Source organism: Sceloporus occidentalis, unplaced genomic scaffold (genome assembly GCF_023333645.1).
Source record: "Sceloporus occidentalis isolate IW3139 unplaced genomic scaffold, rSceOcc1.0.p SCAF_6, whole genome shotgun sequence".
Taxonomy (NCBI): domain Eukaryota; kingdom Metazoa; phylum Chordata; class Lepidosauria; order Squamata; family Phrynosomatidae; genus Sceloporus; species Sceloporus occidentalis.
Window position 1 is genome coordinate 23,000,476 of NW_028316986.1, and position 27,757 is coordinate 23,028,232.

At 41.9% G+C, this 27,757-nt stretch overlaps 1 protein-coding gene across 3 annotated transcripts; it reads right to left on the reverse strand.

Annotated features, from left to right (window-relative positions):
• Positions 1-187: 187 nt before the first annotated feature.
• Positions 188-27,751, reverse strand: LOC149310497 (uncharacterized). 3 transcript variants are annotated; one of them, XM_089529076.1, is made up of 9 exons: positions 27,178-27,224; positions 22,433-22,657; positions 21,612-21,795; positions 16,481-19,813; positions 13,000-13,092; positions 10,924-11,115; positions 7,740-7,912; positions 3,856-3,973; positions 188-3,051 (listed from the first exon to the last, which is right to left on the reverse strand). In XM_089529076.1, exons 2-9 carry the CDS (start codon positions 22,645-22,647, stop codon positions 2,857-2,859), a joined length of 4,503 nt encoding a protein of 1,500 aa, XP_089385202.1. In that variant the 5' UTR covers positions 22,648-22,657; positions 27,178-27,224; the 3' UTR covers positions 188-2,856. The 3 variants fall into 3 exon arrangements, with proteins under 3 accessions (XP_089385202.1, XP_089385201.1, XP_089385200.1); XM_089529075.1 differs by lacking the exons at positions 21,612-21,795; positions 22,433-22,657 and having other exon boundaries at positions 188-1,132; positions 2,906-3,051; positions 27,178-27,751; XM_089529074.1 differs by lacking the exons at positions 21,612-21,795; positions 22,433-22,657 and having other exon boundaries at positions 27,178-27,751.
• Positions 27,752-27,757: the final 6 nt, after the last annotated feature.

Sequence of the window (27,757 nt, forward strand, 5' to 3'; positions counted from 1 at the left end):
AAAGGTGCAGTGCAGAGAGATTTTCAACCTTTGAGTGAGAGCAATTCAGTTTAGAAGCATGAGCTTCAGCAAACAAAGCTTTATTCAAAGTTTATTTTATGTTTATTTATTTATTGAATTTATATCCCAGCTTTTTCCCAAATGGGATTCAAGGCAGCTTACAGTAATTTAAAAAGTTACAGCTAAAACACTAATGTACAAACATTAAAAAGGATTTAAATATTATTTTTACTTAAAACATACTAAAAACAGTTAAAACCTTTAAACATATTTAAAAGATGTTTACAATTAAAGTAAAATAAAAAGATCAGAAAACAGCACATCATTTAAACATGCACCACTGTTCCATAAAATTCACAGTTCAAAAGCATGCCTTAATAAAAATGTCTTCAATCGCAGGCCTCCTATAGAAGAGATTTCCACAGTCTGGGAGCAGCCACAGAGAAGGCTCTCCTCTGAGTCCTGATCAACCACATCTGCAAAGATGGCAGGACTGAGAGAAAGCCCTCCCCTGAAGAACATAAGGCTTATGCTGGTTTATATAAGCAGATACAGTCTTTCAGATTGTGTGGACTCAAGCTGTTTAGGGTTTTTAAAGGTGAAACCCAGGACTTTTAATTCTGCACCGAAAGGGACTGGCCAATGCACTTGTTTAACGGAGAAGTCACACGATCCCTTTAGCCCTGGTCCATAGCCTGTATTTTGGCTATTATTCTCAACAGCAGCATTTGGACCCGCTGAAGTTTCCAAACAATTTCCAAAGGCAGCAGTTGTGCACAGAAAAGCGATATTGTCAGGACTGAGGTACTTTCGGTTGCAATGTATATTAAAACCCATTAGCAATTCAAATGTTTTCACATGCTCGCTAGCCATTCATCTTTAAACTAAAACATTTCTGTTCCCAGAACTACTTCCTCTCCATACCAAGTGTTCCCATTGAATTCGCCCTGACAATTCAAAGCGCATTCTTTCATCCCTCACATCTGCAGAGGAACCAGTAAATATCTCTGAGTTGAAGTTCACATTGATGAAGCTTTGGGGAAGTTCTTCATCAAACAGTGCAAGCAGAAAGTTCACATAAAGAAGGCCTTGAGCTTCTGGCCTTCCTGAAGCTGATCTTTTTTACCTACAACTTAAGACAAATAAAGTAAATAAACCATGTATTCCCTCTTTCCTCTGCACTCTCCAACTGGAACTGCACCTACTCAGTTCTCACCTATTCTTTAACAGTTTCTTCCATATGGCGTCAGTATTTAGTCCACCAACAAGTCTTATCAACATCTCATTCTCATGCAGTTTAACATGTTATCCAGAACTCTTTTCTTCAAGGTTTTCTTTTGTAGCCAAAACTTCAGCCAAAAAGTACTGAAGATTGGCCTTTTATCCATGGACTATTATATGTATATTATGTAAGAACAATGTGATAAATGGACAGGTCCTTTCCTCCATTCAATTGTGTTCCATTGTGATCATTGGTCACTGGAATGTATTCTACCATCTTCTGCCCTAAGCCTTCCAGTCCACCAAGGCATATTGTGATGTAATATACACAGCAGTCAGAATTTTATTTAGCACATGGTCCCATTTGGACAGCTTGATAATCCCTTTTAGTCCCTTCACAATATCATGATAGGTCATGGTATGGGTTACCGTTACTCTGATTTATGAAATACACAGTATTCCCTCTCCTTTCAGTACCACAATTCTCTACCATAGCAGCAGCCACCCTAATGCTGCTGACAAAAGCACCAGTTATATAAATTGATGAGGATAATGGTTGTTCCTTAGCCGGCACATTCATTAGAACAATGAGCTTTACAATTATATTGCTGTTCAAGGTGCCATTGGAAATTAACATTCATTGGATAGCCATGACTCATGCCGTGAGGGCTACCACATGTTTTAATCCAATACTGTACTACAAGATGTTCTTACTAATTCAATGTATAAGTTACTGCTCACTCTGCTGTTTCTATTTTATTCTTTAATTCTGTTTGCTTTCATGCCTCAAGCTTGGTCACAGTATAGGGAAGAGCTTCATTGGAGAAAGCAAAGAATAAAAAGCTCCGTGCACACCTCCACTTTTACAACTTTGAATTGAATACAGGCATTCTGCAATAGACAAAAATGTCCAACCGCTTTCAACATGTCCCACATTAAGGAAGCATACACTTGCACAAGACACCAATAGGCTTCTAGCACTAGCAATAGCAATAGTACCTATATTTCTATACCGCTTCATAGTGAACTATACACTCTCTAAGCAGTTTACAAGTGTTAGCCAATTGCCCCCAACAAGCTGGGTACTCATTTTGCCAACCTATGAAACGATGGAAGGCTGAGTCAACCTTGGAGCCTGGGATCGAACTCACAACATTGTGGCTGCAGCACTGGCATTTAACCACTGCGCCATCAGGGCTCTTTATGTGCATAAACATAAGTGATCCTGAGGGTGATGGGGAAGGAAAGGAAGAGGAGGGGGACGTTGAGGAGAGGGAGGAAGCAGCACAAGTGAGATAAAAGCAGGGCAAAGGCAGAAGCAAAGAGATTGTTGGAACTGGCACACAGCCCTGTAGCTGTAGGCCTTCTTTGAAAACTACACTTTCATATATCACAGCTAAGCAGTCTGATTCCATCCAGGTATTCCCATCTATCATTCCCACCAGTCCATCCAGTCATGGTCAATGGACAGGGATTAAGGGATTTTGTAATCTAAAATATCAGGAGGGCATTGGGTTGCCTAGCCCTATCATACATATTGTCCCTATCTAGTGGCCATTTTGCTAGTTGTGAATATATTTCATATCTCCAAGAGTTGTCAATATTTTTTTAGCAGGATTGGGGTAGTTATTATTACTATGGAGCACATAGTTCTTGGGTCATAGATGTGAAGGTAGGTTCAGACCATGATCCAGTCTTGCGCAGTCCCAACTCATCTCTTTCTGAGTTCAGTGATTCCTTGAATCTGTGCCACCATAAGCATTTTCTCCACTGGCTGCAAAATGCTGCTACGTCAGCTTCTTCTGAATTAGGGGGTGGCTGCTTCAGGCCCTGCAGGGAGGAGATGTAAAAGAAGAGTGACACCACTCCAATATTGCATTAATTTGTGAAGTGTGAAGCACAATGTGCAAAACAAATGACTCTGACAAAGTAGTGGACAGACTAAGGATAAAACACAAAGGAGTAAGAATGCTCATGTTTTTGTGCAGTTTTCACACAGCCTTACTATGCTCAGAGTAAGCTAACCTGGGAGAAAGCTTATAAGGAGAGGATAGGCAAACTCAGGAAGCCATTTTCCAGCCTCTCTTTTCCAGGACTCTCTGGGGCCACTCCATTCCCTGTGTGTGAATTCAGATATTACCTTCCAGATTGGAGGTAAATGAACCAGTCCTCCCCACTACCACCACCCAAAAAAATCTGCAAGAAAAAAGATGGAGAAACACTTCGCTCAAGGCAACAACTGTTCTTGGAGACTTCCAGCAGCAACAATTCTCATTTTGAGGCAAAATAAATGTTAAAATGTCAAAAATGATATTGTGGCCGCATGCAAGCCACAGGCCTTGTGATTTCCACCTTTGCGTAAGCACTTTGTTCACCTCAACATACTGAGTACTACCCCTATCTGAAAGCCACAAGCATAGCAATTCACAGGGGGGGGGATCAATGTATACCCCTGTGCAGTCATTTTAATGTGTACAGAAGAGTTTCCGACTCCCTGCTACATAGAGCAGATTCATGGAAAAGATACAGAAGTTGCCTTTCCATGTCTAGCCCTTGGATAACAAATATGGGATAACCAAAAAGCATTATGTTACCCACAGAAATCTGCTTTACAAAGCAAAATTTGTGACTTACTTTGACACAAGCTGCTTCCGCCATCTTCAACATCTGAAGAGCCACATGGATTAGATTCTGCGCATTGCTGACAAGGTGTTCTGCTGATGACCGGCTCCTGCCAGTTGATGCATTAACCCTTGGGAACATAGAGACAAAATATTATTCAATGCCCAAGGGCCCAAAAATCTGACATGGAGTTCCATGCTCAGTGGACTGAAGAGATGTTTCATTTCTGTCTCTTTAACCCAGCAGACACTGTTCTGTGAGTAGGAAGGGTTGGTTATGTGGTTTTCACTTACCATATTCTCACTTCTCCCTGCTTTTTCTCATGCACCAGATTAAATTTGCTGAGAAAGGGAGGGACTTTTTGGAACTGTATGGAAGGTGATACTGAAGGTTGCAGAAGAAAGGAGAATTTACTAAGAAAGAAAGAGAAATCATACACAGATCCCACTCTCATTTCAAGGAATCCTCTGTTGGATTAAAGATTTTATGTCACATACAGCACCATACAGAATTTTTAGTAATGCTTTTTTGCACCAATGTTACTAGTAAATTGTAATTCCCATATATCACTGACTCTAATGCTAATAGTTGTGATATAAACTAGCAAAATTAAAATTATAACTTCAAATTACAATATCATACAAACAACCTAAATGTATTTACATATACATAGTGAAGATTTTGTTAAAATGTGATGTTTTTAAAGAAAATTTTGAATAAATTTTTAAAAGATTTCAATTTTTAATTTTTTTTAATTTAAAATTTTGAAATTTGAACATTTAATTTTAAAAACTTCTAGGGCCTCTCCTTTCTCCTCCCACTGAGCTTTGCACCACTCCTACCATCTCTTAAAGCATTTTAAAGATAAGTAGATGAACGCCACAGCCCATTTCTCCAAAAAGGTAAATGTATGAAGAGCAGTGGTGTCACCCCATTTTAGGATGTCACCTGGTGCAGTCTGAACCCCCCCCCCCCCGCATCTCCCTAGTGGCACCACTGTATGTCACCCTATTACAGTCAGTCATCCTTATCCACAGATTCAAGCATCCACAGTTTGATAATATATATTTTAAAAGTATACATTCCAAATAGCAACCTATCATTTTGCCATTTTATATAAGGGACACCATTTTACTATGCCATTTTATTTCATGGGACTTGAGTATCCATGGATTTTGTTATCCACAGGGGGGTCCTGGAACCAAACCCCAGCAGATAATAAGGGCCCACTGTATTATTAAAGATAACAGCCAGAATCCTGTATAGAAGTTAATGTCTTGGATTTACATATGTGGGAATTAGAATTGGTCCATTTCATAATGTCCATGTCCAATAGAGGACTGCTGTTATGTAACAAAAGCCAGTGAAGCGCCCAATGGGCACTGTAAACAGTGGGCACTGCACACTCTTGCTGGTGTCCCATTACACATCTTCACAATTCACTAAGATTTCTTACAGCCTCTGCTAGTTAAGTATATGTAAAATAGCAGGTGACATAGGAGTCTGGCAAACATAAATGCCATAGTAATTAACCTATATACATATACAACGGGTGGAAATCATGTGGCCCTTCTGATTTTCTTGAACTACAACTCCCAGTTATCTGTACCATTGATTATGCTAGCTGGAGCTGCTGGGAGTTCAGAGAACCACATGGTTCCTGTGAGTGCATGCAAGTCATTTCTGAATTATGGCAACCCTATCATGAGGTTTTCTTCACAAGATTTGTTTAGAGGAGGTTTGCCATATTGCCTTCCCCTGAAGCTGAAAGCATGTGACTTGCCCAAGGTCACCCACTGGGTTTCATGGCTGAGCCAGGGAATCAAACCTTGGTCTCCAGAGTCATGGTCCAACACTCAAATCATTATGCCATGCTGGCTCACATGGTTCCTAACTGTTGCTATATACTAAAAGCAGACTCATTATTTGGAGTGCTGAATTTTATGTAGTCAATGCAGCATCACACAGATAGAAGAATCAGCAGGTTGGGGGAAAAGCCCAGTTTTTCAGAAATACATTCTAGTGTTTAAAAAACAAGCTTAAATTGGGGCAGTAAAAGGGATGTAAAAACACGCAGTGAGGACTGAGCATGATCACTGACAGTGACCACAGAATAGCAACTAAACAAGGGTGTGGGGATAATACCACAAGGAGCAATGCAGCTGGCTGGCTGACATCTAAACATCAACACATAACATGCAATATTTTAAACTCAAGTCCCATGTGTTGCCATTCGATTGTACCCAGAATTATGTTCAACCCTATCCTAAGGTTTTCTTGGCATTATTTATTCACATTGGCTGCGCAAGAATTTGTATCCTGGTCTCTGAGAGTTGTAGACCAACACTGAAACTACTATACCACATTGGCTCTCTCAATTCCCATTTAAACCATTGAGACAAATAGTTATTGTTTAATATCATTGGGAACAAAATGCATCACAAGGATACAGCCTAACAATGTAGGGATGATGTAGAACTGTGGGGAAAAATTACTAAATTATTCTGATTAAGAAGACAAAAATACAACTTCAATGCTTCTTGGTTATTATTTTTTTTCAGGCAGTAGGTCATTCCACGGTATCCTTCTGGAACGCCTGAGGGAGTTGGGTATCGGGGGCACTGCGCTCCAGTGGTTCCGTTCCTACCTCTCGGGAAGATTCCAGATGGTGCAGTTGGGGGACACTTGCTCCTCTAAGAAGGAACTAACATCTGGGGTCCCTCAGGGAGCTATTTTGTCCCCCACTTTGTTTAACATTTACATGAAACTGCTGGGAGAGATCATCCGGAGGCATGGGGCGTGGTGTTATCAGTACGCTGATGACCCCCAAATATGCTTCTATGTGCCTCTGACTGCTGCAGTGTCTAAGGATGGCGTCTCTCCTCTGAATGCCTGCCTGGAATCAGTAATGGGCTGGATGAGGGAACACAAACTCAGCCTGAATCCAGAGAAAACGGAAGTACTGGTGATAGGTTCCCCAGGCCCGGGGAAGGAAATTTATCCACCTGTCCTGAATGGGGTCACACTTCCCCTGAAGGACGAAGTTCGCAGCTTAAGAGTACTTCTGGACTCGTCCCTGCAGTTGACATCTCAAGTAGCTGCGACGGTCAGAAGTGCTTGCTATCAGCTTCGGTTGATACGCCAGCTGCGACCCTACCTGGGCCAAAGGGACCTTGAAACCGTGGTACATGCTCTGGTAACCTCTCACTTAGATTTCTGTAATGCGCTCTACATGGGGCTACCTTTGTACCAAGCCCGGAAGCTTCAGTTAGTACAAAACATGGCAGTCAGACTGGTCACCGGTGCATCTAGGTTTGACCACATAACACCTATTCTGAAAAATCTTCACTGGCTGCCCATTCGCTTCCGAGCGCAATACAAGGTGTTGGTTATTACCTATAAAGCCCTACATGGCTTGGGCCCGAGTTACTTGAGGGGCCGCATCTCCCCACACAATCCACCCCGCACACTCAGAACATCCAGGAAGAATCTGTTGGAGATTCCATCTTCCAAATATGTCTCCACATCCCAGATGGCTTTTTCAGTGGCGGCCCTGCGGATTTGGAACAGTCTCCCCGAGGAGCTCCGTCTCATGACCCCCCTAGAAACATTTAAAAAGAGGCTTAAAACCTTTCTTTTTTGCCAAGCCTTCCGCCCCGAGGAATGAAGTTGAGCGCTCTTGATGCCATCGATTCTCTGCCTTACCCTATGAATGATTGTATTTGTATAATTGTATTACTTGTTTTTATCTATTTTTATGAGATGTTTTTAATACAGTAGTTTTATAGTCTGTAAACCGTTTTGATCCAGGGAGAAACGGTGTACAAATAAAATTTATTGTTATTATTATTATTATTAAAAGTACGGTAAGTTTCCAAGTTCCACAAGTTAGTTACCTGGAAATGATGCTGAGTTGATAACTGATTGTCTTGGTTTGCTCCACAGCATACATGAGTTCAGTTGCACATCTTTCATCTCGGCAGTTGTTTGCAATGATGCTGGCAAACTTCACCAGCACTTGTCCTTCAGAAATTATTTCTGTAGCACAGGCAATGAGCTGTTCCTTGGTCTAAAAATCCATAGTCATTTCAAATAAAACCAAACAAACACTGTCAGCCATCTTCTCCACTCATATATTTCCACCCTACCCTTTGTCCAAAGAACAAGAGTACTATTTCTGTGTCAGTACACATAAGAGGTAATTAAGAGGTTGGGTTTTCTTACACTGTATTGTTTCATTCGTGCTGCAGTACCTTTTTGTAGTTTAGCTCCAATTTAGTTTACACTTAAGGTAAAGGTATTCCCCATTGACAAGGTTGTCAAGTTGTGTCCAACTGTAGGGGGTGGTGCTCATCTCCATTACTAAGCCAAAGAGCCAGCATTGTCAGAGACTCAGTGGTGACCTTAGGGTTGGTGTCACCCGATATGGTCACTCATGGGGGGGAAGGACTTCTGGGGGTGGGACTTCTGGCGTGTGACTTCTGGCACATGCAGGAGCGCATGCGCACAGCCAGAAATACCCCATGCATCCCCAGCGAGCAGCCACAGCACTCGGGATGCCTCCATATGGAGTTGGATGACTCGAAAAGGCCCTACGGGGGGTCTGGGCTGTCCGAAAAGGCCCTGCACAGGGCTGGAGAGCCGGCCTGGTGTCACCCCCTTTCATGGGTGTCACTCCCCTTCTGGGGTGTCACACAGTGCAGTCCGCACCCCTCCACCCCCAGTGACGCTATTGCAGAGACTACTTGTGTTCATGTGGCCAGCATGATTGTGCAGAATGCTGTTTACCATCCCACCCAAGTGGTACCTATTTATCTATTTGCATTTGAATGTTTTCAAACTGCTAGGCTGGCAGAAGCTGGGACTAGAGCTCACCCCATCACGTGGCACCTGGGCCTCCAACTGCCAACCCGCCAATTGCAATCAACAGGGTCAGCATCTTAACCACTTAAGTTGAGCTAAAAGTTCAAAAAGTTGGGTTGCTAGAACAGAACAGAATAGAATCCTAGAGTTGGAAGATACCACAAGGGCCATCCAGTCCAATGTGCTGCCTTGCAGGAATAAATCAAAACACTCCTGACAGATGGCCATCCAGACTCTGATTAAGATTGCTCAGAAATCTTAATTCACTCTGGAGTCCTTATGGGCTCCATTAACCCTCTCTTCTTTGGATTTACTCACTGGAGACTGAGCAGCAAAGATACTTTGCTTTATCCTGGTTATACTAAAAGAAGTTAATCCTTTTGTCTTCTTGATTCTTCTTGTTGTGTACCTTGAAGTAATTTCTGACTTATGACAATCCTATCATGGGGTTTTCTTGGTAAGGTTTGTTCAGAGGGAGTTTGCTATTGCCTTCCTCTGAGGCTGAGTGAGTTGCCCAAGATCACCCAGTGGTTTTCAAGGCAGAGTGGGAACTTGAACCCTGGTCTCCAGAGTCACAGTCCAACACTCAAACCACTACACCTCACTGGCTCAGGAGAAGCTAAATTCCCAAAAGAATTCCTGGTCCAGTACGCATGCTGGCAGGAAATAAGATGCCACCTTAAGATCACTGTTAAGAACAATGGTATGCAAACCAGTTTAGAAGGCCAAGTGAGAAAATACAAGCCATTTGAAAGATAAAAATACCAGCAGAAAGAAATATGGGAGAAAAAGGCAGCTTCAGAAGTCAGAAGTATGCAGGAGCTGGACATCCTGGAAACTTAGGATGGCATTTCTCCTATTTAATAAATGTAGCTTCTCCAAGAAATTTCATTGAGGAGTAAGAGAAAAGGCAGAGCTGTAAAGAAGAAAAGGTCTCATTATAGAGCGGTAATATCCTCCATTCCAGTTGGTTCACACAGTATATGAGCTTTGTAACCAAGGATTAGAGCAAGGGTGGGTAACCTTCTGGTCTCCAGATGTAAGTCCCATAACTCTTTATCATCAGCCATGCTGAGTGTTACAATCCCAAACATCAAGAGGGCCAAGAGTTTCCCACACCCCTGAATTAGTGCCTAAGGGCCAGAACAGACAGGCCAAAATAAAGCTGCTTTGAGTCATTTTGGAAATGCTGTTTAAATGATGCATGCATCCTAGGAGGCCAGAGGTTGCACCAAAACCACACTCCAGTCCTAAGGAGCACAGCTTCGGCGTAACTTCTGGCCTCTTAGGATGCATATGTCATTTAAACAGCATACCTCCAAAGTGACTCGAAGCAGCTTTATTTTGGCCTGTCTGTTCGGGCCCTAAGTTTGTTATTTTCCCTTCCTCCTCTTAATCACTTTCCCTCTTCTCTTGGATCTTTTGGACTGTGTAAAGCTGAGTGGTGTAGTGGTTTGAGAGTTGGACTGTGGCTGGGGAGACCAGGTTTTGGTTCCTAGCTTGGCCATGAAACTCACTGGGTGACCTTGGGAAGTCACACTCTCTCAGCCTCAGGGGAAGGCAGTGGCAAACCTCTTAACAAATACAGTATTATTTTACCTTAGGGTCGCCATAGGTCAGGAATGACTTGAAGGCACGCAACAACAACAAAGCTAAGAACAGCAACTATCTTATTATTGATCTTTCTAAAACACTGCTGGTAGAGGGGTTTTTTCTGGAGAGAAAGGTGAAAATCCCATAAATTGAGGGTAAGAACAGTGCAGGATATAAACCACATGTGGCACTCAATGATATTTTTAGTCTCCAAAGTGTCTCCATACCCACACCTCCCCAAAATTAAGAGTCAAAATATTTAACCAAAAAATGGGAAACAGTACCCTCAAAAGTCTCTGAGGCAGCTGTTGACCATTTCACAGTTCTGAGAGCCCTTTTTGTTCCCCAGCTCCTCTTTTAAGCCATAAGGAGTTTTTTAATAACTGTTTGAGGGGGAGACTTGTCCAGTTCTGGAATAGATAAGGGGTACAAAAAGGACCCTAAATGAAGCACAGTGGCCAATAGCTCCCCAAAGAGGTGCTGTCCCCTGGAAGTTGCCTAATTCTACTCCAATCAAACAAATAATAATATAGTATGGTGATTTTCCTTGGGGCTGGCTTTTTATAGCCACCTTCTTCCACTCTCCTCTGTCAGAAAAAACAGAGAGAAACCGAGAGCAAATACCGTAACCGGCCCTCTCCTTTTCAGGAACTGAACCATGTAGGACATCTGAGTTGTCATTTGCTTGACGACTTGTGAGATCAGACAGACACTGTGTTGCCTCTTTTTGGAATTTTCCAGCAAGGAGGTAGGACTGGTTTTTGAGTTTTCCATGGTGTGACTGGGCTGGAACTTGCTTTGAGGATTTCCACAGTACTGCAAAGATAATAAAACAGGATCACCTTCTTCTCAGTCTTCCCACCTTACATATTGTGATAGAACAGAAGCTTTCAGCTCAAGGGCTTAACTGAATTTCAGATAACTTTTTGTGGGTTGCATACCTGTCTGGCAGGCAGGATCAAAGGCAAATGGGTGGGACTAAAAAACCCAGCACATATTCGTTTAAAGTGCACTGTTATAGTGAAGTGCCTTCAAGTCAACAGCACCTTTGACAACCCTTTGCTGTTGTTGTGTATCTTTCTAATTTATTCAAAGACATAGCCGTGGTAGTCTGGAAACTCCTACTACCAATAATTAAGCCTTAGAAGAGGCATTTCAGAGAGCCAACGTGATGTATTGATTTGAGCATTGGACTATAGGGTTCAATTTATGCTCATGCATAAAAAGTCACTGAGTGATCTTGGGCATGTCACACTCTCAACCAGACAATGGCAATGGCAACCCCCCTCTGAAGAAACTTTCCAAGAAAAACCTATGATAGGGTCTCCTTGGAGTCACCAGAAGTCAAAAATGACTTGGAGGCATGCAACAACAACAAAAGAATCATTTCAACTTTTAGGAACAAAAACCCATACAAAAGCTGGGAAGCCACCAAACAAATATTAGTGTCACAATGGAGTTTATCACACTGGGAAAAGTGGGGGTTTAAACAGCATTATCTGGGGACAGTCATGCAATTGCAGAGAAGATTTTCACACGACATAGCAATTAGAGAGGATTTATCCCAGGAAGAACCAGGAATGCTCCAGCAACAAATCATCCACGGGGAAATCCCATGAATGATTTGTTCCTGGAGCATTCCTGGTTTTTCCCAGGATTAATCCTCTCTAAATGCGATGTGTGTGAAAATCTTTGCTGCAATCGCACGACTGTCCCCAGGAAATGTCTGTTTAAACCCCTAATTTTCCCCCTTGTGATAAAGTCCAAAGATATATTGAGAAAGGGAACATGGCAGTCTAGGAAAGGGCCACATCTGGATTCCAAGGAGGGTCAGTTTCCACACACAACTGTGGTAGATAATGATATGTTTTTGCTGAAGGAAAAATCATGTTTCTGCTGCAAAAAGAAGAAAATATTGAACTACAAACACACACACATTCATGCATCTGATGAAGCTGGCTACAATCCACGAAAGCTCATACTGTAATAAATGTCTTTAAAGTGCCACATGATGCACCATTCAAAAGGATCATGTAGCACTTTTGAGATTAAATGAGAGAAAGAAGTTGGTGGCATAAACTTTCATAGACTAAGGGGCTCAACAGAGTGCCCCTAAGGGGCGGTGGGCTGCTGCCCCTTTCCCAGCCAAATCGGGGCTGAAGCAACCACATGCCACGGCCCTGATCCAGCATTTCAAGAGTGCAAAAAAAAAGCTGGAAAAGGTGGCCACTGCGGCACAGCTATATGGCTCTCATTTGGTGCTGCGTCAGATGGACACAGCACCGGGGGAGCACCATAATGCCGCATGTCATGTGGAGTGATGCACGACATCATGACACCCTGGGAGTGGAGTTGGGGCATGCGTCATCTGGACACGATGCCTCGACTCTCACCCCAGGTCGGTCTTTCAGGCCAGTCTGAACAGGGCCTAAGTTTACTTCCTCAGCTGCATGGAGTGACATATGGCACTTTGCTCCATGCGTCTTATGAAGTAGATTTATCCCTATGAAAGCTTATGGTACCAAGATCTTTCCCTCACTTAGTCTCAAAAGTGCTACAAGATCCCTTTGCAGACTGATCCAGGCTAACATGGCTATGTCTTTGAATGATATACTATTGTTTAGTAGATTAATCTTTGGTTTATCACAAAATACAAGCTACAAAGACTGGCTCTGGCAAAACTGATCCAAGATTACACACCTGGTCTATGTTTTTTTCCCCAGTAGCTCCAACCTGCTCATTCCTGATAGAAGTCTCTGCTGGAGATTCATAACTAAGATACTGGTAGGATTTCTACATGGAGGGGAACAACACCAGAAAACCAAGAGAAGGAGAAAAAGAAAAGTAAATCTTCAAAAGGTTCTAAATTATTGTTATATTAAGTTACATAATATATTTAACTGCAATGCTTAACTACAATCTTCCCCAAGGATAAATGCTGGAATCCTGTTGGTTAGTCTCAATAAGAGCAAACCCATTAACTTAATTGTTGAATTGTGACTCACTACAGAAGTACATTCAATTAATTCAATGGGTCTACTCTAGTTCAGCCAGCATGGCATAGTGGTTTGAGTGTTGGACTATGACTCTAGAGACCAGGGTTCGATTCCCTGCTATGAATAAACACTGGGTAACTCTGGGCAAATCACATGCTCTCAGCCTCAGAGGAAAGCAATGGCAAACCTGCTCTGAACAAATCATGTCTAGAATCCCCCACGATAGGTTTATTTTAGGGTTGCTATAAGTCAGAAATGACTTAAATGCGCCGAACAACAACAACCTCTAGTTGGGCCTGATAATAGGATTTAGACCAAAGAGCATCATGCAATTTAAGTAATGTTTAATTAATCAGAAGAGCTGTAATTGATTGATTAAATGCAATGCTGGGCAAGTTCAGCATGGCTGGGGGCTAATTCCCTCCTCCCCAGGACTCCGAATGGATCCCAGAAAACAAACTAGAGAAAGCTGATCATCCATTTTCAGTTTCATAAAAGGCTCCCAGCCAGAAAAAAAGATGGCTCGAAAGGAGAAAAACACTATTTGGGATTTGTGTCAGTGTGTTTTCCCCTTCTAATGGAAAAATATGGGGAGTGGGTTCAAAATGTGGCCCATGGGCCTTGTGTTGTCCACCCAAGATTAATACCTTGCTTATTTCCACAAACTCTGTTCTCCCAAAGTCCTTGTCCAGCATCAAAACCATTACCCCCATGCTGGCTCTCCAGTACCCTATCACACCAAGTAAAATGGTTCATTTAAATCATTTTGTGAGTGTGCTCTCTCACCAATGGCACTACATTCCCATGGTGGTGGGATTACTTGTTCCTGTGAGGGAAGAGGCTATGCTCTTGTTAAGAGCCAGGCTAAATGTTCCAAATAGCTACTTGGCAGCAGCAATAATGGGGAGTGACACTGGTAAAGGATCTATCAGAGACGCAGTGGCACCATAGCAAACACGTCTAGTATTGCACAGAAGGAGGAATGGTAAAACACATTTTAATGTCTTTTACCATGATGAGACAATTCAAAATTAAGCAAGAGAGAGCGCTAGAATATGACACTCCCAGGTCAGATGACACTCAATGAACTACTGGGGTACAGCAGAGGTAGGTTTGCCATTCGTCCCAGAAAACCAGGAAAATCCTGGACTGAAGGGACTAAAAAAAATCTCAGCCAGCTGGGCCAGCTGAAGCCGTAAATCTCAGATTCCTCCTTGCAGGCCAATGGGTAACTTAAAGTGGCAATGGTGATGAAGTAGGAAACCGTGCAAGAAGACTGGTACTGGTATGAGCCTCATCTCAGCCTGCAGGCTCCAGTTGCTACTGCACAGGCACAGCATCGCCACCTTATTCTTTCATTCTCTCCATCCTTCCTCTTACAGGCCCAGAAGATGGGAAAGGAGGTGAATAGAAATGGCCTTGTGTTGTGTGGTGTGTCGACAGCTTCAACTTGGTAGAACTTTACTTCCAAGCAGCCTCAAGAGAGTAAAGGGAATCCCTTTACTTTCTTGGGGCTGCTTGAAATCCTCCTTCTTTTCACACAAGTTAGAGGGAAAGTGAGTGGGGAACTCTTCACTTCCAAGCAACTTTGAAAGCTGGGGGGGGGGATAAGGGGGGAAAGAGCTCTTGGCTTGGTATGGGTACTGAGGTTTTCAGCTGACAAAGGGATGGTTTCCAATTGACAAGGGGATCAAGCAAGGCTGTATTTTATCACTCTGTTTAACTTATATGTTGAATGTTTCCTACGTAAAACAGGATTAGACTCAGAGGAAGGAGGTGTGAAAACTGGAGGAAGAAACATCAACATTCTCTGAAGATGCCAGCCACAGTTGCTGGTGAAACATCAAGAAGAAACTCTTCTAGAACATGGCCACATAGCCCAAAAAACTCACAAAACACTACAGAAACATCAACAATTTAAGTTATGCAGATTATACCATACTACTAAGAGAAAATTGCAAAGACTTGGAACAATTACTAAAGAAAGGCCCGGTACAGATGGGCTGAAAAGGACGCCCTCATCACGTGCGAGGGGTGGCGCTTCTAGACTTCAAGAAAAACCCATCAGTATAACCATCTGTTCCAACTACAAGATCATGAAGGGTAAAGATATATCACTGAAAACTAAAGTTATTGTACATGGTGTCATATTTTCCATTTGTATATATGCATGTGAAAGTAGACAGTGATGAAAGCAGAGAAAATTCAGCTCATTTGAAATGTGGCACTGGAGAAGAGTTCTACAGATAATGTGGACTGTAAGATGATCAATAAATGAGTCCTAGAGCAAATCAAACCTGAACTCTCCCTAGAAGCCAAAGTAGGTAAACAGAAACTGTTGTACTTTGGACCTATCATGAAAAGACATGTCTCACTAGAAAATACAATCATGTTTTGTAAGGTAGAAGGCAATAGAAAAAGAGAAAACCACATTACAGATGGATAAACTCAGTCATGGAAGCCAGGGTTCTGAGTCTGCAGGATCTAAGCAGGGAGGGCTGTTGATGATCGGGTGACCTGGAGGTGTGTCATTCACAGGGTTGCCATAAGTCAAATTGTGTTTTAGCTGATAAAGCAGGGTAAGCTACATGAAGACCCTTTGCCCTACCAAAAGATTGATACTAGAACATGCTGGGAAATGTTAATGCTATTGTAGATTACTCTCTTGGAGTGAACACCGATCTAAGTGTTTGCCTCTTGTTATTTTCTGGAAAGCATTTCCCTTTCTTGACACAGCTTCTGTGATGAAGCCCTAAAAAACTAGTGCCCTGCCCCTGTTTATTCTCAGTTCAAACAGCAATCAAGGACCACTCTTTATTCCCAGATACAATTATAATTGTATTTCATATGTCAAAAGAATAATTTCTCTTAAAAAAGAAGTAGGCTTCACTGAGTCTCAGAAGGACCAGCCCAAATTTTTCAAGCATTTTTTGCATTAGCATTATACACTAAAAAGTTTGTATAAAATTTGCTTTTCTCCATGAAAGAATATAATGTAAAACAGAATGTCAGGCTGCAACATCCCAGGTGGGATTGTACAGAAAGGACCTAGGAGGAGGAGTGTTCACTGTGCATCTCACATAAAACAACTAAAAAGCAGCAAAAATATAAATTGGTATCATCATGAAAGCACATACTTAATAATAATTCCTACTAAATAAATCTAGAAGAAGAGATAATGTTACCATTTTATCTGTGTCCCTGACAAAGGAAGCTCCTTGGTTGGATTTAATAGTCTTGTGGGTTGAAGTTTCAAGATCCTGAGGCATTTTGCTATCCTTGTCCTTATGCAAGAGAGACTGTGTTTCACAGAAAGGCTGACTTGAATGAATATGTTCCACACTGTTTTGCAAACATCTCCTAACATGTTCGAGGGCCCTTTCACTGATACTTTCTGTAGACTGAAGCTGTCTCACAAGATAACCAGCTTTAGCAGACCACTCATGTAGAATACTGTCTACCAGGAGATGCTCCTTGTCAAGCTGACTTTGAAGTTTCGCAGTTCTTCTTATCATCTCATCAGTAAGTAGCAGGAGATGGTCAACAGTGGAAAGTAAATTCTCTTTCACCTCCAAGGAAGAAGAGTTCTCTGGAGCATCTCTGATTATACCTTTGACCTTCTGGATATTTCCCATAAGCTGGCTTGCATCTTTTTCAAAGTCCCCCTTGTTGATTATACCAGAGTCACTTTCCTTGTCACAAGGCACAACCTGGGTTAGTCTGATGATGTTTTGGATGCTGCTGAGGTATTCTCCATTGACCACATTCAGCTGAAGCAGAAGGACTTTGACTGTTATGGCAAGTTGTCTTTGCAGAAGCTGAAAACGGACTGACAAATTTGGGGCAGGCAATGGAGAGGCAGAAAGGTCATCTGCAACATGCAGTAAAGACTCCATAAGTGTTTTCATCTGTTTCCTTAGCACTACAATTTCATTCTTGCTGTCATGTCCAGTGCAAGGCAGAAGTGACAATCTGGTGGCTTCTTGTATTCTCAGAGTAGTCTCTGATAGTACTGCCATGGTGCTTTGCAAAGAAAGCTGGTGGTCCATCGTGTTTGTTAAGTCACTTAAGGACAACACATCACTTCCTATAAACTGATCCAAACAGTTTAGGAAACTTTGGATGGTGACAGACCAGAGAATGCAGCTTGCATCAAAGCTCTCCAGCTGAGCTGGATCAGAGTGAGCTTTATTAACCACTGGTGCCTTTTCAAGCAAGTGTTTTGTTCTGGCTTGCACACAGGTGAATTTACCTTGAACACGCAGAAAACATTCATGACATCTGGGAAACTCTAAGCGCACATTCTCATAGTTTGCATGAGAGGCTTTGCCAGCCAGTTGAACAAGATTCCCTAAAATCTCAACTATTTCATCTATCTTTTGTCCGCTGTCCACAAAATCAGATGCAGAGGTGTTGCAAAGTAACTGCTTAGCCAGGGGGTACCAAGAGCTTGCAACAGTGGTCAGACATTGCTTAGCTTCATCAAATCTCTCAGAGAGCAAAACTGCTGTTTGCAGACATTTCTCTGAGCTAGGAGAATGGTTTGGATTTACATCTTTGGCTAAACTAATAAAACAAGGGATTAATGCCACTATTTCTCGGTAATGCAGTAGTTTTTCAGACTCAGGAGTCTTGGCAACTTTTAAAGCCTCTTTAGCTGCATCAACATAACAGTTGGAAAACTCCAATAAATCAGAACAAGCACTGTTCAACCTTGTGGTGTTGAGTATTTCCATTGCTGTTATAAGCTCATTGATCAGAGGATGTAAATCCACTTTTCCAGTTGCACTTTCAGAGAATGAAATACTGCCTCTCTGTGAAGGACAAGAGGCTGGAAGAGAGTTGCCTGACAACTCTGTCATTAATTCTGAATTGTTTGAACTTCTTTGTTCTATAGTGTATTGTTCATCATCATCATTTGCAACACCTCTGCACTGATCTTGTTCTGCAAGATCCTGTGGAGTGAAACCACTGGGAAAGTCTTTGGAAATGTTGAGATTTCGAACACCTAACCGAAGTGGGCTGAGAATATCTGGCTGATTGCATTCATCTAGCCCCATTCTGACATTGCAAGCTGATTCAATCAGTTCTTTTGTCTTCTTTGAATATTCATCTTTGGCTTGCTGACTATCAATTCTTGTCATACACTGATGTGTAGCAGCTTTCACTTGCAATAGGCTCTTTTCTAGTTCTTTAAGTAAAACAAGCAGCCCATTCCGGAAAATGGGGTCCCTAGAGCGATTCACATGTCTGGTAACAAACTCTACTGCTTGTGTGGCTTGTTTGGAAAGACTGGAGACATGGTGAGAAAATTCTCTAGAGTGCTGATTTTCTAAAGCTTTCTCACTCTCTGCTTTGTGTCTCACCATCTCCTGAATTCCGAGATCAAGAAATTCACGTAGGTCAACCACTTTATCCAAACATGTCAGCAAACTTTCTGTTGTGCTTGACCATGATTGACACAAGAAGTGTAACTTTTCAACCATGCTCTCATCACCAGGATGCTGACTCTTTTTGCTGAGGAGGGTAGGCACTGTGGCAAGAAGTCTTCCCAAATGGTCAATGCAATCTTCAATGTCTTGTCCGGTTTCTATTTCGGTGCATGTGGCAAGGACAAAATTGGCTCCTTTGAGCATCTGGTTAGAATGACTGAAGAACTGAGCAACCAGAGGCTTCAGTTTTCTTAAGAGTTCCCCGTTCTCAAAAGAACATGATTCTAGAGCAGCTTCTACCAATCTCAGCAGTGGCCCTTTTGTTTCAGCAAAATTGTCCAGGATCTGATAGAGAACAGCAGTATGCACCGCTTGATTAAGGTTTTCCAGAACAGCTTTCATGGCAAAACATTTCTCTTTTATGTTTTCGTCTATCTGGTTTTCCATTGGAAACCCATCACCCATGCACACCTCCATGGCAATTGCCTTTCTGAATTTCAGAACATGGTAACAAAGTTTGACCAATTCCAGCTTTTGAGCTGTTCTTGATGAATCAGCTAACAGCATGCAGCAGGAGACCACCACTTCTATGAGGATGTTTAACTTGCCCTCCTGTAGATCAATAGGCTGTGGATTGGACAGGAGGTTCAAAAGCTTATGCAAATACTGGGGAAAGAGGCCATGTCTTTCATTTAGCCTTTTGGTCCCTGCATTGTTGCTCAGCAGAGAGATCAACTCCTTAACTGTGTTCTTTGCCAAATCAAAAACATAACTTTTTGATAGCTTCACTTGCTGATCACTGGGATATTTTAGGTTACTGAGTTTTGCTGTATGTAGCATAGGAGTGCAGTTTTTAAGGGTCTGCAGGCATTCAGCCAAGTGCGTCTGATGAGCAGCTTCTTTAAGATCCCAGAGGAATCTTTCTGTCAGATTGGTCAGCAGCAACAAAGCCTCTGAAAAAGTGTGGAAAGCAGCCAGCATTGCTGATACATCTTCAGCAGATTCAAGCATGACCAAGCAGTCCAAGAGCCAACAGGCAGCTTGGATTATCTTTCTGACTGCAGCATTATCTTCTGTTTGGAGGACCTAGTAAATTAAATGTTATGAAAAAAAATTAACATTGCCCTCCAATCCATTGTATTACACAAGGAAAAAAATATAAAATATTAGTGCATTACTTGCTGGACAACTGTTTGAGGGACTACAGTTCACAGAATCCCCTGGCTGGCATGTCCAGTAGCTAAGCTGTCCTGGGAGTTATAGTAAAAACATAGCTTTTACATGATCTGATCATACTAGAACAGGGTGGGAATTGTGTAGCCTTCCACATGATCTTGGACAGTAGGTCCCAATAGACCTAGCCATCATAAACAATAATGTGTTGCAGTCCTACAGCATCTGGAGTATCTACAGTATGATTCCCATCTTTGAACTAGAATAAAATAATACAAATACTATAAATCAGCAAATACTATAAATTAACAGTCAACAATGTATTTTCAAACAGACGTTTTTTACAAAGTTCATTTTTGTATCAATTATTTTGACAAGAGTCTTCCAAACTGTCTTTTTCACCCTTGGCTTACTCTCTTTTGTACCACTTCATTCTTGTTGGCTCAATAACAATGCATCCTATTGCAAAGACATGTTTAAAAAATTGTCCTTGCAAATCTAAAATGTGTGATGTGTGGCTGTGTATATGTCTTCAAGTCACCTGTCAATTTATGACAAACCACATTAATTTCATAGGGTTTTCTTACGCAAAAACTACTCAGAGGTGCTTCCTCAATTCCTTCTTCTGAAATGTATGGTGTAGAAATAATGCAGTGTGACATCACTTTAAGTGCTGTAGCTCCATCCTGTGTAGTTTTACACGGTCTTTAGTCCTCTCTGCCAAAGAGTGCTGGTGCCTCACAAACTACAAATCCCAGGATTCTGTAGGATTGAGCCAAGGCAGTTAAAATGGTGTCTAAATAGGTCTTGCATGACATACACATGGGACAGAGGTGGGCAGGCTCCAGGAGCCCAGAGCCCAATAATCAGACTTGTGGAAGTGCTACAGCCCATTCTAGCTTCCTTGTGGACACCATAGCCCTGCTTTAAGTAGTCTTTTTGATTTGCAGCAGTTGAAGACTTTTCAGCGCATGTCAATTCATAAAGTAATTATTTACAAATTGCTGCTGCTCCTTTAGCTATTCAGAGGCATAGCTACAAGCTTTGGCTAAAAAATCTGGCAACCTGACATGTTTCACAGCTTTTGCCACTTACAGTAGCCTAATTGTTCATTTCAGTACCGGGCAGGAAATGTGTGAGAAGGCTGGTCCCTGAAGCAGAGTGAATTGGAGGTAGTTTGTCTTTCAAAAGCCACACAAGGACCTCGACTAATGGACCACGACAGGCTTTCAGACTCACTTGTCTCTTCTCAGCAAGTCCCTGACTAGTAATGGTACCCTTCAAACATGGGGAACCATACAAATCTGTATTTTATAGAATCATAGAACTTTATCACACGGGAGATACTTTTTACTTTTGGGATTTCCCTGAAAGTAAAAAGTGGTGAGATTTTGCGACTTACTGTGCTGGTTAATGTCATGTTAATGCTCAATGCCCCTGATGTGTCTAAAAGGGTCCTGCTTTTGTGGGATTTTCCTGGATTTAAATACCATTTCTGCATGGGATTTAGCTGATTCCCTCCCATGTGATAAAGTCTATAGAGTTGGGAGAGACCACAAACACCATCCAGTCCAACTTCCTTCCATGGCGGAAGACACAATCAAAGCATTCCCAATAGATGACATCCAGCCTCTTTTTATACATATAAATTTATAAATATAAGTTTACTTTAAATATGTTTTAAATGTTTTTAAAAACATGTTTACTGTACTTTTATGGTTTCCAAAAGAATCCTTTTTGCAGATACAGCCAGTTCCCCAATACAGTTATCAGTGCGAGGTTGAAGGTGGAGCTTCTGTGCCACCAGAAGGATGTTTTTCCCGGCTATCAGGAGAGATTCAGCTGCTGGTATCATTACCTGCTGAAATACCTCATCCTCTGATTCCTCAGCCAGCCTAAAAGTCAACAAAAGCTCAGTGACGGATGTTCACACACTGTTAGAATTAATGAAACCTGCCCTTAGGATCACACACAAATCAGATCACATTTTTATGAGAGCTTGGTAAAGTTACCTTTTGGGCCAAAGCTCCCAAAATTCTCCATCCAGCATGACCAGTGGCCACAATGAATGAAGAAGTTTTAAAAGCTAGCATGGTGCATTTTGATTGTCCTAATAAAGGTATCACCAGAAAATGTATTTTGGATGTGAGGTTTTTTGTTGTTGTTGGGTTTTGATTTTCATTTATGGTCAACAGAGCTACTGCTGGAACCTTTTCTGACCTGAAGATATTGAATTCAGCCATTGAACAGGGGGATTCAAAACCTGCAGCCTGTAAAACCCACTTGTCTCACCCAACAGAAATCCTTTTCAAAGAATCAGGATTAGCCACAGCCTTCTCTTGAGCGGGAAACTAGGCTACGGCATAATGTGCAAAATAGCCTTCAAAGGTCCACAAGTCTACTTGAAATTTACTACCTGTTCCCTCTGCTAATGAATTGTCAGCAGGGGAGAAATTGGTGAATAAGTCAGTTGACTGACTTGAGTTCAAATCTCACTATGAATTATTTTTATCTTTTAAAAACAAATATTACCTCCTGGCAATACAGGCAAGCTCTTCTGTAGCCCCAGCTAATTCTTCAGCAGTCGTCTCTAAACCAGAAAGCCCTTCATAGTTCACTTCTCCTAGTTCTGTTGCTATAATTAAATGGTAAAGTTCAGCAACCATGGGTGAAATGATTCTCTCAGTGGATTTGGTATAAACAACAGCACAGATGTCGCAGATGTCATTGACAGAAAGGGGTTCCATTGTTTCTGCTCTGGAAATAGAAAAGCCACAATTATCTGAGCCATCTCCACAATGTAAGGGTTTAGACCCCAGCTGTCTAAAAGCCCTTTCACACTACACAGTTATAGCACAACGATTCTCCTTTAACTGTCATAACAACAACCTAGGAAATCTTGGAGTTTGATGGGGTTAGTTTGATGAGGCTAAGAACACCTGTCTCTAAACTGAAGATCCCACAGGATGTTTTCATGGCAGTTAAAGTGATGTCAAACTGGATTATTTCTGCAGTGCCGATGCAGTCAGAGCGCTCTAGTGTGAATGAGCCCAAACTTTGACTATAATCTGCCCAATTAATCTAGCTGCTGTGTTTTTTTTTAAGAACTGATTAATAATTCAGACTCATGTTCCTTCAGCTTTAGTGACTGATATATGGTCCATGGTGTATTTCTAAATGCTTTAATCACATATGGAGAAAAGAGCAGGATAAATAAATAAATACGAAGCAAATAAATAGATAAACAAAACAAATCTTCAGTTTCCATCAATCCTAGCCACACTGGATAATGGTGAGGTTATGGTGACAGGAGTTGTTGTTGGCATTTGTCATCAAATAACACAAGGGGAAACGGAGTGGGGAGAGAAAAGGAGAACTAAGGAAACTTAGGTCCAGTACAGACTGGCACCTTGATTTTAAGGCTCGGGAGAGTGGAGCGTCCGCACACTCTCGAGACCTCCATGATGGCTCGCCCCCATCCACCCAGGGGCCGCCATGAGGAGGTATGTGTGATGCAGCATCCAAATGGCGCCGTGCCACATGTACATCATCAGTGCATGCGAGGAGACCAATGGTGCCCTTGGTGCATGCCAGAAAGAACCCGTTGGAAGCAGGTTCTTTTTATGCCTCGCAGAGGCCGCACTGTTTGGTTGATGCGGCCTCTGTCCAGGTCTCGCCGCCCCTTTCTGCCTGGCTGTCGAGCCCCTTAGACTTTGTTGTTATATGCTGTCAAGTTGACTTTGACAAATGCCGGCCCTATGAGTGAAAGGCTTCAGTGAGCCCCAGTCATTGACAGCCCTGTTCCATTCCAATGTGAATACTATTGCTATTCTTGCAAACTCATGGCCATGGATTCCTTGATTGAGACAATCCATCTGTAAGGCATTTTCCCTCTTTGCCTACTACCTTCCACTTTAGCAAAACAGCTTCATTTATATACCGCTTTATACTGAACTAACAGTGTCTAAGCGGTTTACAACTGTAAGCTAATTGCCCCCAACAATCTGGATACTAATTTTAGCGACCTTGGAAGGATGCAAGCCTGAGTCAAGCTTGAGCCCTGGCTAGTATTGAACTCGCAACCTTATGGTTTTGGGTGAGTGGCTGCAATACAGGGATTTAACCACTGTGCCACCAAGCATTATTATCATTTCCAGTGTGTCATGTCAACTTATAACAACACCAGCAGCTTAGTCTTAACAGCTCATGAACAACTAGAACAGGGGAGGCGGGAAGCCTGAACCTTCAATGGTATGGATCTACCCATTTTTACAAAACTGGGAGTGACCAGATATTGGATTTGAGAAAAAAGTTGTTTTCAGCCGTGCAAAAGTTCTGCCCCCAGAAACAGGATTCAAATGGAAAATCATGTCCCTGTAGGCTGTAGTCAAATGGGACATAATTACCCATTTGGGGGCAGTAAAACCCTTTTTTTCCCCATCAAGATGGACTTTGGGTGTTTGGGGGCCTTGGCAGGCCATATGTAACAAGAGATCATCCATTCCCATGGTTACTGCAAATAAGAGAAACTGCAGTTAACAGAGAACCCTATATTTCCACTGGAGGTTGAACACTAGAGTTACGCTGGAGGACTTCCAGAGGCCTAGAGAGACCTTTTTTCCCCAGGCATGGATAAATGAAACTATGGTCATCGGTCCTATGGATATGGAGGCCATACTGCAATGGGAAAGAACAAAGTCCAACAAACTAGGAAAGGTAACCCTCTGCCTTCTCTTCTTGCTGCAGCTGAATTAACTGAGTGCAAACTATTTTTGTAGTCTGAACTGAGTTTGTACCAACTAAAATAAACTGAGGATGAAAGAGAAGTGGGATTAGGAAAGGGAAACTGGGACATTTTAGATACAACCAAGAAAGTGGGCCAGCAAAGAATTAAGCAGGACTGCCTGTGCCAAACTGGGATAGTTGGAAAATATGAATACTGGTTTTATAATTCTACATACTTTGAAATTTTCTAAAGTCTACTTCATTTTTCTGCTTGGATGATCTTCTCTCCAATTCTGGCCTCAGCATATGTTATCGTTGGCTATATGTCTATCCAGACAATTAATTCGTGCCCAACCACGTTGAGATAAATGAAATCTATACGTCATTCTAGAAATCAACAACAACTAAGAAGGGAGATGAAGAATGTTGAGAGGAGTGGTTAGATGACCGGAAGCATGAGAGATTGAGAGGACAAGACCCTTCAGACTGCTAAAAAAACCTAAACCCAACGAAAACAATGCCAGAGAGATCTGCTAGGGACAACCAATCAGAGCATAAACAAGGGACTGGGCCTGGTCAGGTGATGCAGGATGAGCTTCCCGTATCCAGAATTCCAAAATCCAAAATATTTCAAAAACCAAAACTTTTCCATGGGTGGCTGAGATAGTGGCACCTTTGTTTTCTGATGGTTCAATGTACACACACTTTGTTCCATGCATAACATTATTTAAAATATTCTATATAATTGCCTTCAGGCTATAAGGTACAGTGGGACCTTGTTATCCGCTGGGGCTTGGCTCCAGGATCCCCTGTGGATAACAAAATCCATGGATGCTCGAGTCCCATTAAATACAATGGCAGAGCAAAATGTGTCCCTTATATAAAATGGAAAATCAAGGTTTGCTGTCAGGAATTCATACTTTTTCTCTGAATATTTTCAAGCCGTGGATGCTTGAGTCCGTGGATAACAAATCCATATATAAGGAGGGTTGACTGTATTTATGAAATGTAAATGAACTGTGTGATTAGACTTGGCTCCCATCTCCAAGAGATCTAATTATGTACACTCGTCCCTCCACATTTGCGGATTTGACTTTTGTGGATTAGATTAGTCATGTCTTTTATTCATATGTTCTCTCTAGGACTATCTAGGTCTTCTAGCACAACTCTGTGGTCAACTTTAACCAAATGTCACACTGGAGGACCTAGAGATTCCTAGAGAGAACACTCCACTATGTCTTTGTAGCTTCTCCAGCGCAGTTCTATGGTCAGTGTCTGGTACATGTTCACCACAGAGATGCAGACCTAGAGATTCCTAGAGAGGTGTTCTTTCAGCTAAAAACATAGTGTTTTTGTTATTTGTGGGTTTTCCGCATTCACAGGTGCCCTGTGCCCTTAACCCCAGTGACTGTGGAGGGACAAGTGTACATATATACAAAGACAAGTATAATAATTATTATTATTCCAAAACACTTCTGGTCCCAAGCATTTTGAATAAGGGAGACTCAACATGTAACTCAAAGAACAACACAGTATTTATAACCTAAGGCAGACTGAAAGAACCCTGGAAATACCGTACATTTCAGATCTCAAGGAATCCCTATATAAAAATATCTTGTTGTTGTTGTTGTTGTTGTTGTTGTTGTGTGCCTTCAAGTTTATTTCCTACTCAGGGCGACCCTGAGATGAAACTATTGTGGGGTTTTCTTGACAAGTTTCTTCGGAGGGGTTTTGTCATGGCCATGCCCTGCATGACTAGCGCAAGGTCACCCAGTGGGTTTCTGTGGCCAAGCCAGGATTCGAACCCTGGTCTCCAGAGTCCTAGTCCAATGCTCAAACCACTGTGCTACGCTGGCGCTCATAAAGATATCTACAGTTCAAAAAAGCTGTTTTCTTTTCAGTCCGCAAGAGTTCCAGGAAACCCTGGTTGACAAGGGCAATAAAACAGAAGAGAAATGCCCAACTGGGGCAGAAAGTCTCCGGTACGATAAAAATAGACTGGTACAATACATAGGGAGGAAAGAAATGGCAAACCGCTTTTAAATACTCCTTGCTAAGAAAACACTATGAAATGTATGGGGGTGCTCTAAGTCCACAAGCAACCTGAAGGCAAACAGTCACAGAATAACTTAATTATTGCTTTAGTTTTAAGAGGCTGCAGCCTCTTTAGTTGCATGTTTCAGACTTTAAGAAAAGGCAGAGTATAAATAATGTGACTGATCGGCTGATTGATTCTTTCTGATAATGTGGCATGAAAGCAATTAAAATACTTTGAAATTTTGCATACCAATGACAGCAATTCTAATGCTCACCACGTCTATCCTTGTTCTATCATCTGTCTTTTAAAATGTGAATATAAATATCAGGACACTCCAACAGATTCAGGAGACAGAGGGAATGGCTGGCTAGTGTGTCATTTCTTCCATGAATGGAAGGTTAAAAATGATAGGGAGGGTAATACAGTAACACCTCATTTTTTCTGAGCATCATCCACATACATGCACCTCAAGGACATGCTTAATATGTGAGAGAAAAGATGAATGATAACTTACATTTCTGCTGAGGGAGCTTTTTTCGGTTCCAGAAAAAACCCACTTCTCCTTCATGTAAGAGAGATGGCAGCTTTATAAATAATGTATATTGGCTGTGGCTTTATGCGTAATGCGAGCCCTTGGGCAGCGCAAAGGTCTCTCTTGGCAACAGGCAGCTGCTGGTCGGATGGACATTCAGCATCAGTGGTCCTGCCAAGGGGCTAACCAGAAAATGCAGCTCAGATTGATGTTGTTGTTGTTTTATTTGTTTATTTATTTATATCCCACTTTTCCGCTTTGGGACTCAAAGCGCCTCACAACCGAAAAGGGCAACACAGTTAAAAGCATACAAAAAGTGAGCAGTAAACTCGAATCAAACTATTACAGTGTTAGAACACACCACTCTTTAAAAGAATAAAATGCAATCAAATATGACAAAAGGGGTTGTTGTTGTTGTTGTTGTTGTTGTTGTTGTTGTGTGACATACAGAGCCAAAGTGTCCCTGGCTATAGGAGTGCAGGGAATATATAAAAATGGCCTTCCTTGACCAGGCCAAAGGTGGGGTGACCAGAAGTCATAACCGCATTGGAGGACAAGGCAC

What these genes read in the sequence shown, in the direction of transcription:
- LOC149310497 (XM_089529076.1), bottom strand. Translation starts at nt 22,647, where the DNA reads ATGGAACCCCTTTCTGTCAATGACATCTGCGACATCTGTGCTGTTGTT. An exon ending in CTTGCCTGTATTGCCAGGAG is followed by an intron (nt 21,796 to 22,432) that starts GTAATATTTGTT and finishes GTTGACTTTTAG; the next exon opens with GCTGGCTGAGGAATCAGAGG. An exon ending in TCAGGGACACAGATAAAATG is followed by an intron (nt 13,093 to 16,480) that starts GTAACATTATCT and finishes CCCTCCATGTAG; the next exon opens with AAATCCTACCAGTATCTTAG.